This window comes from Schistosoma mansoni, chromosome 3 (assembly GCF_000237925.1).
Source record: "Schistosoma mansoni strain Puerto Rico chromosome 3, complete genome".
Lineage (NCBI taxonomy): Eukaryota > Metazoa > Platyhelminthes > Trematoda > Strigeidida > Schistosomatidae > Schistosoma > Schistosoma mansoni.
This window is the reverse complement of record NC_031497.1, coordinates 14,305,479-14,320,846: the sequence shown is the minus strand read 5'-3', so window position 1 is coordinate 14,320,846 and position 15,368 is coordinate 14,305,479. Positions and strand designations below refer to the sequence as shown.

The 15,368-nt window shown below is 35.7% G+C and overlaps 1 protein-coding gene across 1 annotated transcript; it reads left to right on the top strand.

The window, feature by feature from the left end:
• Positions 1–2,183: 2,183 nt before the first annotated feature.
• Smp_167920 (putative ubinuclein/yemanuclein) lies at positions 2,184–15,117 on the top strand (the record flags this gene model as incomplete). The annotated part of the gene is made up of 13 exons (XM_018799336.1): positions 2,184–2,210; positions 3,008–3,112; positions 3,150–3,266; positions 3,307–3,432; positions 3,469–3,518; positions 3,552–3,855; positions 6,257–6,321; positions 8,132–8,307; positions 9,353–9,440; positions 10,378–10,506; positions 11,139–11,276; positions 13,173–13,223; positions 14,286–15,117. The coding sequence occupies 13 exons, from the start codon at positions 2,184–2,186 to the stop codon at positions 15,115–15,117; spliced, it is 2,208 nt and encodes a 735-aa protein (XP_018651135.1).
• Between the last annotated feature and the right edge of the window lie 251 nt (positions 15,118–15,368).

The following is a 15,368-nucleotide window of genomic DNA, read 5'->3' as shown; positions in this document are numbered from 1 at the left end:
AATACAATGTATCGGTAGAGTGAAAAGTCCTAATCAGGTAGTAAAATACCCACTCAAGTTGAAGCTTCAAACATCCATCGGCGCCAGGCTGTACCACTTCCACCGCTCTAAGATAGGCAGTATTTCAATCACTCAGATTAAAAGTCACTGGTATTGAGAATTCTGCTTTGAATGGATTTAATTTGCTTACCGTGGCTATGGTACGTTCGTCATGCTTAAAGCGATAAATCAGGACAAGTGAATCAAGTAAAAACCCGAATATAAATGTTAGGAAATGTACACTTGAGTAAGTGAATTAACTGGAATTTACAGTAATAATCAGCTACTAAAGTATATTAAATTTGAATGGACATAATCGGACTAAAATAATAGTAGTATTAGGATTACGCCAGAATCAAACCTTTGTGTATTTGAATCAGGGCTGTATCGACGCTGGCACCAGAATCACTGGCAATCGTATTAGAATCACAATAACACGGGAAATACCATATCAAGAAGTTGTATTGTGGTGAAATATATTGAGGATTGCATGATGTAGCCCAATTTTTGATTTCATTGGGATTAGCCCCAACTAATTCTTTAGTATGTCGCTTAATCAGTAGGTTCGAATATGAGAGATCAATATAATAATGGAGTGTGATTAAATTAGATGGACAGATAGGGAAACGAACAGAGCCAAATTATAAGGATTAACGCATAAGATATCTGAACTAATCACATAACTTAGCAAAAAACAACGAACAGAAATGAAGTAATGGATTCATTTAAAGGCTCTTTGACGGTGTTGGTCCAATTCTTCCACCAGTGGTTTGCAAGCTTTCGGCCGACATACAGAATAAGCAACTGTTCATAAGTTTCACTCTCAGGTTACAGTGCCGTTATCAAGGGATGCTGGATAGATCTATCTTACTTTAGATTGACTGTTGTGCATTTTATCCTACCGCGTTTACTAGGAAGTCATAAATTTACCGATCCCTTCTCTACATTAGATATCCTACCAGCCTTCCATTGAGTCAGTGTGCCAGGTATGAAGAGGGCTTCTATGAAAATTCAGTCGGGAATGCCAGGAAATAGCTATTTGCTAAATGTCTTCCACTCAAGAGAATATGGCTGGCTAATCTGAACCATAGTGGCTGGTTTAGTTGAACCAAAGTGACTGGTAAGATATGTTCATCTGTCCTCAACAGCGAATACTGATCACTATTTTGCTTGTATTTATTGGTCATCAGTAAGGCTACCTGATAGCTGAGTCCGACTTTAAGTTTTGTTTGAAACGAAACAAAAAGATTAATTCGAAGTGACTCTAAGGGCAGTCAACTGATAAAAATTACTCCAGTTGATATGTAACACATAAGAGCAATTATAATAAAGATGTGCTGAGTCAATTGTGGACTCAGGGTCTCTGAAAATGAAGTTTCTTGCCCCAGCACCATTCATTTACAACTGAAATAAATGATGGTGTTTTCGACTATATACTTGACTATTACGTCGCGCAACGCTTTGGGATGCTACAAACTGTGTTGAAACTGGAAAATTCAAGGATTATAGTATAGTTCTTAACGACCTTTCTTTCTGTAAGTTCTTACCTGCTTCTGGTCCTTCCTTTTGTGAACTTACACCCTAATAATCGGATTGGATAGTCTCCAATTTAATACGTAATGGACATGAGTCAACCCATAAATGTTTTTAGGCTGGTGTTTTGGGTGATTCGGAATAATGTTTTTGAGCATCACATATTCTACAACAACCACGACTATTGAATACGATAATTGTCTTAAAATGTGTCACAGGTATTTCGGCTTCCCAGCCTTTTTGCCCGACATTTTGTGGTGGACCAAGATGAATTGCCCTGACAATAGATGGAATTCGAGATCGGATCCCCCCAGCCCACTACGATTAAGCTGATGACGAGAGATAAAACTAAATATCTTCTGTAGCTACAGGCTTAAAAAACCCTATACCGCTTAAATCTCTCACTTTCTGGTTAAAATACTCCTGTAACTACGCATGATGGCCGATACATTACTAACATTGAAAACATGGCAGAGGAAATCTGGTACACTCACAAGTGTAGTTCGGTCCATGATTAGCAAATGAGTATTTTTACTGGTGGAATGCAGACAGAAAATATAGAGGTCTGCTTGCCAAAAGCTTGTCATGTATCAAGGGTCGGCGTAAAATCAATGGATGCACCGCTGTGGTTCTTCAAGGTCAGATCAGCAGAACAATCCAGTGTTTAAAGATATTTATCATCTACTTGGATAAAATCAATTTATAACTACTGCGTGATTTGCGTTACTTCGTTGTATCCAACAGTATTAGTTCTTCAGTTGCACCGCCCACCTCAAGACCAGTAACACTGATGGGTACTTTGACAAAAAATCATAAGAATATCGAGAATTACACTATTTTCTAGAAATATCTACATTTTTTCATATTCAGTTAAATTTACATAGTTTTATTATTTATTGACTATAATCATGAATGCGCAACATCAGCTCAGTGCCGACTAGTCAAACAATAGTTTGCATACGTCCTTCAATTGATGACCAGTCGATGTGGTGTCACAGCTGATCGCCTGGTCAACACTTTAACATCACTCGTGGCTATATGACCAAAAAACCCTGATTCGTTTTCGATAATATGCATAGCGAAGCAAACGAGAAAACGGTTGTTTTCGAGATATCATTACCTGATGACGAGGGCTGCCATGAGTGCTCTTATCTCGAGTTGTTTCAACAACACCTGGTACTATCACGTAACATGTTTATTATCGGTTTATTGTTCTGTTTGACTATTTCTACTACCTTTATATTTATCGGTTTTATTTTGCTTTGCGTATTTTCTCGACCAACTAAGATATATTCTGTCATTACGACGTACTTGTTGCCCAGCCTGTTTTTATTGGTCAGGACTTGACCTTGAGCGTGGGCGTTGTACTGCTGTGCTAACGTTGGCTATAGACTGTTTTTAGTAAAATAACATGTTTTTATTTTGAATACATCAGGAATCAATTAATAATCAAAAACCTGAGGATAACCCTTTCGCATCCAACGAAGCTGCAGAAGAAAAAAAGCTTTCTGACCTAGCTAAGGCACTCGAAAGGAAATATGTAAGTAGCATATCATTATTATAACTGCTAATTTCAGGGGACTATGGTTACTATGAAGAATAGTGGAAAGCACAAGCGAGTTCGTATAGATGATTTCTTGGACCCAGGAGATGGATACGATACACAAGATTCATTTATCGATGATTCCGAAGCTGTATGGTCCTTTACAATTTTGTTTCTATTGTAATATGTAGATTGATGTATTTGTGGCCCCAAACATCTCTACTAAGTTTGGAGGATATTTTGTGCATCAAGGCATTGTCGAAGGACTTGAAGACCAGAGTGCGAAAATCGAGGCTCCTTGGAGTGCAAGGATATTGGTTTGTGTAAATGAAACTGATTCCATTATCTGATAGACAAATACTAATTCATCTCAAAATGTTATTAGGAAAAAAAACAAATCCAAGTTAGTGCCGTAAATTTCATAACATTTTCTTAGAGAGCTTTTGGATAAAGCCGTCAAACGCCTGTCAACTCCTAATGCTTTTAAGCCTAAGTTGTTTTTGTCGGAACCCCGAAACCAAATGCGTAATTTAGACTCCCTATTTGATGAAGTTTTGTCCACACCAACAGCATCTGAGCAAGGTAGTAACGCAAAAGGCGTTGAGAGCTTTGAGAACCCAAATGGTAAAAGTGACTCTTCTATCGCCACTACAAAGTCACCATGTGACATTGGAAAACCAAAAGTTCTTCCTGAGAATTTACCACCGGACATAATAACATGCCTGAACAACTTAACAGAGGTGAGTTAGTTATTCATTCGCGTTACTTAAAATGTTGATTCATAACAACTGTTTGAAGATAGAATGTTAGTGCAAACCATTTGAGTAAGGGAGATGAAAAGCGTTCGTTAAGTAAAGCATATCTCGTAAAGGATAAGTAGTATCACTTGTAAGGTTTTTTGACTTTCTAGTTTTTTAATCACTATGGGATCAGTATAGATAGTAATTTTAAACAGTTAACTTATTTGGATTTTTAACGAGCATTTTCTTTCCAAAGTATTAATCAGCAATTATTTTATTGGTCGTGTTTGCTTTGATAATCCTTTCATAAACTAGGAATAAATTAAGAAGACTTTGGGGGACGCTGATGGGATTCCTCAGAGTAATATATGATTTATTTTGGGAAATTTTACTAGTTTTTTGTCTGTTTATCATAAAACATGTTGCCCTAGTCTATTGCATCGTACTCAGTGATCTGCACACCAAGTAGTACATAAAAGCGAGTGACATTAGTGACAATGGATGTCGGGAATTCGTTGTACATAAATTACCAACTCAAAAGTCATTGAAAATTAAGGATCATAATTTCATTAGCTAAGCAGTACTTCGTTTTGAAGCTTAATTATCGACGCCTTCGAATCTTGGACAATTTCGTCTAGACGCTGGTAATTCTTAGATGACTTATCTGTAGTAAACTTACATTTTCCAGACAGCAAACCAATTGTTTTGTGGGCATTATATTTCTGACAGTTTGGGTGAAATGAGTTAGTAAGCACTACTAAATTCTTTTTAAGTGTCTTAATATGGTTATTGAGTAGAACCTGTCAAGTCTGTATTGTACATATTTATTTAAACAAATATTGGTCCAAAGAGCCACACTAAGAAAATGAGGTTGTGAAGAGATAAAGAAATCTGAGCATAATGAAAAAACAAAAATGAATAAAACCAAGTGAATGAAAGTAAAACAAAATAGTTGGGAAAGTAGTCTAGTTAGGAAAAATACGATCAGAAAAGATTAAGTTAAAGAAGTTCCTCTCACTTATATGAAGAAAGTTGTAGCAGGGCCACTACTGGCTTCTGTTGTGAGCCATGTTGGATAGTGTCTCAAGCCACTGTCACACTATCTTTCGAACTTCAACCAGGGGGTCATGAAGAACCAACAGGTCTCAGTCCAGTACAGCTTTCTTTCATATATGCTGACCTTCTCCGCTTTTTTTAACCGGTCACAGCATCGGTAAGTAATGTATGGTGTGGAATTCGCTGTATTGCACGCTAGAAAGCAGTCGGTTCTGTTAGAATCCGCTCTCGGTCGACACATCCGAGCCAGACTGCTGTGGTTATGACCGACTGAGAATTATGAACCAGGACCCACGAAAGTGTTCGACATACTTAGTTTACAAATATTTGTTCAAAGTACTGCTTGTACACGGTGGACTACCAAGTGAGTAATGCAGAGGTCGGATGTAGAGTACTAGGCATATATGGTAAGTTGGTTAACGAGTCTTAATGTTTATCGACTGTGTCTAGAACATGTATTACATACGCTCAGCCACTCCCTACCACAAAATACCATATTGACTTAAGTAAGAGTAAGTTGGAAGAAAGCTATGGACGAACAAAACAAGACGTGAGATAAGTAAATGAAGTCATTGACTGCTATTCTGAACCTTTTAAGTAGGTACGGACTACTTAACTGGGGTTAGTGCAATTATCGTAATTACTGGTTAAAGATCTTGGTTGAAGTGACTTATAATTGTTCTCACTAGCGCAGGTACATTCACTCTTTATCTTCTCTCAAAATTGGTCATATTAGCGCAATTAAATTCGTTCTCTTCCACTACCACTATTACTGTTACTACATTTACTCGGGGATTCGCCTTGATTTTTTCATTTAATTGTCCTGATGGTGTGGCAACTTAAACCGTTACACACATGTGCCCGGTTCTACGTTGCATACGACTGACTGATTAGATAGTGGTTTCAGTTTTTCGTCTTTGTATCATAAAAGGTTTTTCATTTAACTTGGATTTTGTTCCTCCTTGTTGCTGCTCATCTTGATTTTCTTTTACGTTGTTAATATACAGTATGATGCACACTCGTATCAGGTCCTACACTGACAACGACTGGTTGTAAAGGTGGGGTTACTGGTGGTTGTAGACTGGGAACATACGGATGAAGATTTCGTGACAGATTTACAATCTGTAAAATTTTGTTTGTTTCGAAGTTCTGTTAATAAAATCCCTCCGAATAGTCATTCCAAGGAAATAAAGTCAGGTCATATATTTGCTTACTGAGTGACTTGTTGATGTGCTTGATATTTTTCGTTGGGATTTTACATATTTTAGTTGACAACTCATGTGTTTGAATCAGTTGACTTTTATAATACTGCTTTTTATTCAACTTATGAGTAACTTAATTCCAGCTCAATAAACATGGAACAAATCAACGTCGTACACTAGGAAAACCGTTTGATACGGAACTACTAAAGTAAGTTTTCAAATTGTGCTAGTTAGTCTTAAAGTTAGTCAGTTGACTGTTATCGTTATCTGTTGTGATAAAAAAGTGAACAATAGTGTGGTAAACTCTAGATTATGTTTCCCCATTATTTATTAGCGTGGTTCGGTTAGATAAGTTGAGTGAATAAACAAGTAACTATTATACCCCAGTTTGTATGGTTTAATCATTAAACAATTATTTTGGACATAGTAGTTTTCACCGGCTGGCAGTTTATGGTGTCGTTGTACAAACTACAGCCCCTACTGATATTACGTAGAGACCCTAAAAAATATGTCATACAGCTAATTCCCTCATTTTTGAGGTTATTTAGTTATTTTTAAACTTCCTAGCATTACCAACGATTTCATTTGCTTTTGAGAGCTGTAACGTAGTGGTGAATGTACTCAGGTTCTAATTAGTAGACCATATTTCCGAGTCTTTCTTCACCCACTTCCATTTAAGCGTCCGAGTAGTATCACTATCCTTAACAGTGCAACTTGAAGAATAGTATGTAGTCATGTATTAGGTGAACTAGCTTCGTAAGCAACTCAAATAAGTTCGATGGTTTTTTTCTTGGCATATAACATCAACATTCTGTAAATATTACTTCTTCATGATTTCCGACTCCTCATTCTGCCCTGTAAGGTAAAAGCCTCGGTAAGATGCCAGTTTGATAGCTGTTAGTCGGAATTGGATAGAAACGAAATCTGCGTAACCATTTCTCATTGTGAAGTTCCAACTAGGTTTTCTATTTGGTCTACTAATATGAAATAGCCTAGACGAGATTATCTATACTTTTTAGAAATCTTATTTAACTCGGTAACCAGGGCCAATTCCGTGTACCCAATTCTGAGTCACACATTTTGTGTGAGTACTAGTAATATCACCTAGGTGCTCAAGCCGAAGTAATTGAAGTGGGTTTCTATAACCAACTTAACGCTTGACACCTGAATGCTTCAACCAGTAAGCCTCTTTATTATACATGTTGTTGAAACTTTATGTCTTCATTCATGGAGCTCCAAACCTATCATAAAAAGGGACGAAACGATTGCAATTTAATGCCCACTGTAATGAACCGGAACTAATTTTTACGCTTATAACTATAATTCAAATCAGTTATTATTTATACTCTTAAACAAATGAATTGTAATAGTAACTATAGTCTACTATCTATGTTAACGAAAAATGTCTCAAGAGTTTTGTACACAAGTATGTTGTTTATATTGTTAATGAGTTTTGACGCAAAATCTTTCTAAAATACATTAATGTTTAAAAGAATTCCCGTAATCCAGTGCTTTGTTTATTTAGACACATAAAGATTGGTGCAAGGAGGCACCAAATACACATGCGTTACATAAATCATTCGATTTGTGTGAGGGCTGGGATACTGCCTGGGTGCCCAAACAGAAGCAGGTGGATTTTTTAGGGGACCATTCCCTGAGTATTTGACCTAAAGATCTAATCCACAAGGCGGTGGAACAACGTTAGGAGATGCAGTCTTATGGTAGCCGTTGATCAACAATGGGTTCATACACCATTTGAACTCTCCGTGTCCACCAACTCGCTTAGAGAGCCGGACATTCGCTTTTCATCATGTCACGAATAATGCACTCTACCACAGTTTCGGTCACAATCTTTAAAGCTGTCAAGCAATTATATTAAAAATTTGATATCTGCTTGGCACATATTTCCAGTGAGTAACTCAGTTTATAAATCTATTCCAATAAATAAATTTTTATATTGATGGATTGTGTAGTTTCGACTAATAATTTCTAAAAACTATTTCGTTCATAATATTTAGATTGGATATAAAGTTGAAAGAATTGATGATGAGTCAGTCTGTTAGGTCAGATGTATTCAGCTACTTAGAAAGTCATTTACAATTGAAACACAAAGCTGTACTGCGTAGACTTAAAAGATTGAAAGAAGATAAACAAGAACAGAGAATGAACCCGCTATTGGATGCTCTTGGTGAAGGTATGTGATCATTGTTATTAGGTAGCTAAGCGTACTGAAAAGTTTGTATTGTAAATGAAACGACATATCTGTCGTACCTCTTATTTAAAACCTTACTTTATCCACCTTACAATGAATTTGTTCTTAAAAATTATATAACCAGGTTAAAACATGCATCGTATTGGTACTCAAAATATGGGTTCTTTTAATACACCTTTACTAACAAAAGTCACTAGTTGTGTTAGATAAGCAGTGCGACTGAAGACTGATCTCATTGTAGAGCACAGTTATGTTCATTTTTTCCAACTTGCGGAGATTACTATTTAATTTTCATTCAACCTCCACTACTTTTTTTCCTACCTTGCTATAAGAAACCATGTTACCACTTTACTGTTATAACTTGTGGCCGAGTGGATGCCCTGTTAACGTATGACGTGATAAGACCGCCAATCAGAGAGCAGCGAATTATCGGTTGGAACAGTGACACACGGAAACCGTACGGACAGTCTAGAGTACGTATCGGTCCTGCTTCTGCCTAGCCCAGTCAGTTAAGTCCAGAAGAGCCTCTGCGGTATGAATCATTGTATTTCAAACATACTGAGTTTATATACCAATCAAACTGACCATATCGCACCATAAAATAGAAAATAACATGTGTACAAGATTTAGCCAAATGTGGCTGTGAATAAGGGGAAAAGTAATCAATAGACTGGGTGTAATTCATGAATGGTAAATCGTATAACAATAGTTTATAGTTCAAAATAAATCTCATGATAAGGGGATCATGAATATGAATAGTTTAGTTATTTAGCGATTATACGATAAAAAAATATATGCATAATATTGGTCCATAAATGGATCCCAAAGTTACCATTCACTATTGTTATCGGGACATAACATTTACCAACTCAGTATTGTCTTTTTATTCGTATCTAGTCAACCTTGTACATACGTTTACAGTGTAAATATGAGCTTTATCTGTGGGGTCTATGAAATAACTAAATCTTATAGCTATAGTCTTGAAAAGGACTTAATTTCTTGTTTTATTCTTATTTCTTGACTTAAGCTATTTCATCGTCTATGCCTCCAATTATTGAAAGTTATACAAGAGATAAAGAAGTTCACTTGGAACGTATTAAAGCTTGGCAAACAGAGTAAGTTAATCAATATGTTGCAATATTTTTCAACTGAACTGTTACTTTAAACACTTCAACTTTAACTGCATGGCGGATTTGTAAATCATCCCATAAGTTTTAGTTCGGGCATCCTGGTGATACTTTTTAGTCGTCATCAATAGTACTACTCAGAGGTTGGCACATAAACATGTGCTGACTGGTTTTCCGTTTACGAATATTAAAAAGCGACCAAAATTAGAATCATTGAATAGTTAAGGGTAATAATCACTCATTTTAAAATTCGGTTATATTTTGACATTCAGTTATTGATCAATTCAGTTTGTTACTCTGCTGTATTCTGGTAACCGTTCACTCAGTATTGATATTTGTTTAGTGTAAAATTCATCTTAAGTTATAATTATTCAAATGTAATTATAAATTACTAAGAAAGGGAACCTGTATATAAGATATGCTATTTTTCTTATAAAATATAAATCCTTCGAAACTGTGGACTAGGCTTTTTCCACTTAATTGTTGAGGGTCTAGGTCAAGAGTCTACTATTGCTCTGATATTTTCGAATTGCTTATGAAAGAGCCGGCTCAGTTGGAAAACGATGTAATACTATTAAACATTTCTGACACTGCATTCATATGGCCTATACTGAAAGATGTAGTTTTACAATCTATGTATGTAGTAGGTTTGTGGTTTAGTAGTAGTTTTTATTCTAAATTGGTTATTGAATTAAGAGTTGAACTATACTGAATGGCCGTTTAGGATCTTCGTAACTATTTGGTTGGGATATTAACGTTGCTCGTTTTTAATTCGGCACTAATTAGCATAGAGTAAACGGGATGTTCTCGATTTGTAAGTTATATGGTTGTTAGCCACGGGTTTTTTTCGACCATTTTTGGTACCCTCTACCAAGTATAAATATCTTCAGCGACAACCCCCTCAATTGTTCTTTTTCGGTTTCAGAAATTTGCAAAGCGGTCCAGATTTAAACGATAATCAAGGTGTTAATGGTTCAAGCGACGGAAACTTATCGAAACGCCCTCCAAAACCCGGACCCCCTAAGAAAATCTATCGATGGAATACTGAATGCAGGTAAATTATTTACCGTCATATCTGTTTCATCAATTTTGAATAGTACTTCGTTATTGATGTAAAATAGAGTTGTAAAATCGACTGATCTCTGCTACCTACATGAAGCTTACAACTTAGGTAGAGTTCGGGCCATATGAACACTAACTAGTCAGGCAGGCAGATTGCATTTTGGATGGAACTTTTATGTTTGTTGTGAAGTTCCCATTCACCCGAGTCTTCGAAAAAATTTAATGATGTTTGCCGTGCAAGTGTTTTTCAATATGATTATGCCATTCTTAAGATTTCGGAACTACTTACGGTGATTAGCCCCCAGCCATTCTTTGGTTGGTATAACGGTTCACCTTAATCCCTATTTAAAATAATATCGCTTTTAATTGAGTAAAATACTGTAACGGCGCACTATTCGAAAATCACAAACTAGTTATAAATGGACTAAGGACGTTTGTGATCAATTTTCTTATAGATTTATTTTTATCTTTTGGTTATATTTGTGTAATGGTCTCACGCTTACAATAATTGATAGCTAGTGAACGAAGATACAGATATCTAAATTCGTTATTTCCCTGGTATAATAAGAAGGTATCTAACAGTTTTAAACATGAAACAATCTGTTCGTTTCTTTTTAACCATAGGCAACTTTTCGATAAAATCATTCTTTGCCGACTTGAGAGTTATAAATTGTTGAACATCAAAGGTTCTGCTGAAGAATATCTGAGACGCCTTTTTCCAACTTTAATTCAACTTTGGCCTGATGGTTGGATTACTAATGCGTAAGTATCTATCATTTTTAATCATTTTTTTCACACCACTGAGTTAGTGGGTTTGTGAATATGCCATATGTTTCCGAATCTTAAACACTGTCAATTTCAAAGTTTATCAGTTAGTCTGATCCATGTGGGCTTCGTAGTTCTAGCTCTCAGTACTTTAAAAACAGTTATTGGGGTTACTGAATTATTCATAACTCATTACGCGTTACAATAAAGGAGGTAATTTCGCTTTCTCAAAAAGAATATTCGACATTGTACTTCTCATATTTCTTGCATGTTCACTAATTCATTTTCATTTGGAACAATGAGACCATGAGTTACTGAACAAACGGAATTCACTTTTGTTTGTGACTTCTTTTTTCAGTTACAAATAGCTCAACATTTACATGTGAATATTAACGTAAGGATGTACATTTATTATTAAACAGAGCTAAAATAAACCATTCAAACCGGGTTAACGACAACTCAATTTACAGTTATTATTCTTTACCTTTATTGTCACTACTGATTTACATACATTCTCATTCATACTAGTCTTTTCCTTGCTATGATTTTCCATTTTTTTGCTATTAGATGTAGTTTATTTATTTGAACACATAAATACTAGTACAAGGGGACACCAGATATATATGCGCCACACCAAAAATCGTCATTTCATTTTAATCGTATGAGGGCTATAATACTGCCCGGGTGCCCAGACCGAAGCAGATGGTTTTCTTAGGGGGCCACACTCCTAGCCTTCGACCTGAAGGTCTGACCCACAAGGCAGTGGACCATCGTGAGGAGATGCAGTCCCATGGTAGCCGGTGACCAACGATTGATTCATACGCCATTTGTTCCCTCAGAGTACTGGAGCCCATGTGCACCATTGATTTGGAATCAGGGTCCCATAGGTGGACCCTCCGTCTCCACCAACCCGGTTAAAGCGCCTGAAATTTGCTTTTCGTCCTCTCGATTTCGTAAACAACACCCCCATCACGAGAAGGAAGTAATATGGACTGATGAACTGTTGTATTTCTGTCCGACTAGCTCATCAATCCTGCTTCTTCTATGATGCATATTTATTCATTAACCTACTAAGTTTTTCTTTGAGGTGTGATTACACATTACCGACTTACATTCTTACCACTTGATTACATAAATGGAAGTAACTTTATTGATTTTAAATTCGTGATCTAGTGATACTAAAAGAAAGTTATTTTTATAAAACCACAGTGATTAAAACTCAATAACTCTAACATTCTGCTGAATTGTCGAGTCCGAGCTATACCAGGTGTTACTTCCCTGAAGTTGTCTTCCATACACTAGGCTCCCAACTATTTTAAAAGTGGATTAAAGTTCGTACAATCGTGATTCTGTGGTTAGTAGAAAAATACCTAGTTAGTTGAATTGAATTCCTACGAACTTTACTTTAGCTGTTGTAATAATAAACTTTCAGTAACTAGGCTGCGATTCTGCTGCAATCAATTTCGAAAGTGGGACTAACATCTCAATCGCCTTTACAAAAAGTGTGATTTGAACTGTTGTATGGAAATGTATATTTGGTCACTGAGTTGTGACTATGTTTTTTCTACAATACGATTCAAGCTCTCAAGTAATAACTAGGCGATTCCAGGAACTTTCATGTTAAATATCTATGAACAGAATAGCGATACGCTCGTTTTTTATTTTCATCTTCCAAGTACAAGATGTATATTCGTAAGCGCAAAATGTTCATAAATTTTAAATGTTATGCTAGTAAATCCCGTTTTTAATCCTGATGAAAGTATTTCAGTTTCATGCTTTATTTTCAAAACTCCGACCCTCATATATATATATATATATATATATATATATATATATATATATATATATATATATATATATATATATATAAATTCACATCCTTTTGTTTTTTAGCGCATTATGGCGTACTGGTTTACCGATCTTCCAAAAGTTTTGCAGCGATAAGTAAGTCGCATTTTTCCTAAACGAATGTAAATATTTCGTTTTTCTATCATCCAGTATATAGAAATAAAAAAGGTTGATTTGTGTCTGGAAAGTTATTCGGTGCAAACTGTTCATAGTAAGAGATAAAAAACATTCGAATGATTCTACTATATAGATTCGTTAAATAAAAATATTGACGATAGCACCACCTATGCCAATATTTCTAGTACTACTTAGCTGTTTATAATAGATTCGGTGGGTTAGATTTAAGCCTAACAACTATGTAGTGGATAACTTTAACTATGTTATTTTACACTGATTGACTCTAAGTAGTAGTGACTTATCATGTTTGTCTAGTTCTTAGTGCTGAGAGAACTTTGTTGATAACGTAGCAGTATGACTCTGTTTTCAATCCCATGGCGAGCATCAGTTTCGCCATGATTGCAAATACACCTTGGTGACAAGCGCCAAATAATATGAAATCTAGTTCCGAAGTTCTCTGCTGATGGTATCCAACCACTTAATACTATGTGATCTTATTAGTGGTCCATTTAAAATTACTGAATATTGACATATTCCATGGAATTCATAATTTTATTTTGTTTGTGATGGCGTTTTTGTCTACCTATAAATGTTGTAGGATGTCTAATGTTCCATCTAATTTTTTTCAGTTTATTAATCAGCTTAACGTAAGTAGAGACAGCCAATATATTAACGTGGAACTATTTTTTTCATTACTGGCCGATCTCACCAGAATATTTGTTAAAGACTAAAGACTTACATATGGCTTTTTAGACAATGTTACCATTATCTACAGATTTCCATTGTACTCCAGTCATTCATGGTTGGTAATAAATGGTTTGGTCATTTTTGAACCATCCTATCATGAAAAAAATCCATTTTGATGATAGCTTTGTTCGAGATTAGCTTAACAAATGTACTTGAAAGAATATCTTACATAGTAGCTGTTTGTTTTTGTTTGCTTTTATAATTTATGGTGGTGTCCGATTTTCCTCATGTATAACAAAGTTATTTTGATTACTATTTTTGACAATGAATAAAATACTTGTTATTTCTTCTTAGTGGTTTGATTAACAACACTTCAGCATCTCAATCGCTTACACGACCTACGAACAACAATAACAACCATAATAGTAATGGAAGTAATGGAAGAAATCACAATTCGCCTTCTTCTGCAAATACAACACCTCTTCGTGACTCTAATGCTCTGTCACAGCAAAATTCACCTATCGTCATCATACCCCATATTTCTTCGAATATTTCGGTTTCAACTGTCTCCAAAACATTTCCCAAGGTACCCGATCTTGTAGTATCAAACAGTAGTCCACGTACAAGTTTACCGGTTGTTTCCAGCCCTAAATCTAGCCCTCATTTAGTTCCTATCACAAGACACTGTCAATCGCTTCCTACAGCTCACTCACCCACACAACCAATTAATCGCCCCAATTTTCGAATTACCCCATCTTCAGCTGCTCAAAGTTCAATTAATTCGAAAACTGTAAATACTAAGACTCCAGTAACTGTTTGTGTGGATACTGTAACTTCTCGCTTCTCGTATGTCGTTCAATCAACCACAGCGTCTATATCTCCAAATTCGCTAGTAGTTCCTGTGGCAACCTCAACATTTCAAAATTCACAGTTAAATCGAACACCTGTTTTACAGAATGAAGCTATAATAGGTCGAACAGCTAATCCGGGTGTACCTCTGCGTCTTGTTTCATCTAGTTCTTCTAATCCTGCAACCACCATTTTAGTGTCCAAGGCGGTACAGCTTAACTCGGAACAGGGCAAATCTACAGTGATCAATCCAGTAGCTATGAAAAGGTATATTTTATTAAATGCATCAGATAATTTAATCATATCGCACACCAGTTTTGGTAAAGCAAATCGTTGAGAATGTTATTTATAGTCGTCATATGAAACTCAGATAAAATAATACTTATGTACACCAGTCTTTGACATAGAATCCAGCACAGTTGTCTGTTTGTTCAAGTCACCATGTCACATAGGTACATTAAGAAAGGGAATCAACACGATAAGAAGTAGATAAGAGGAAATAATGTAAACTATAATGGATTTAAACATAGAGAACATAATGCAGTGATGTATTTTATAGCGTGGAACTTGTCCTACGTTTTTACCTTC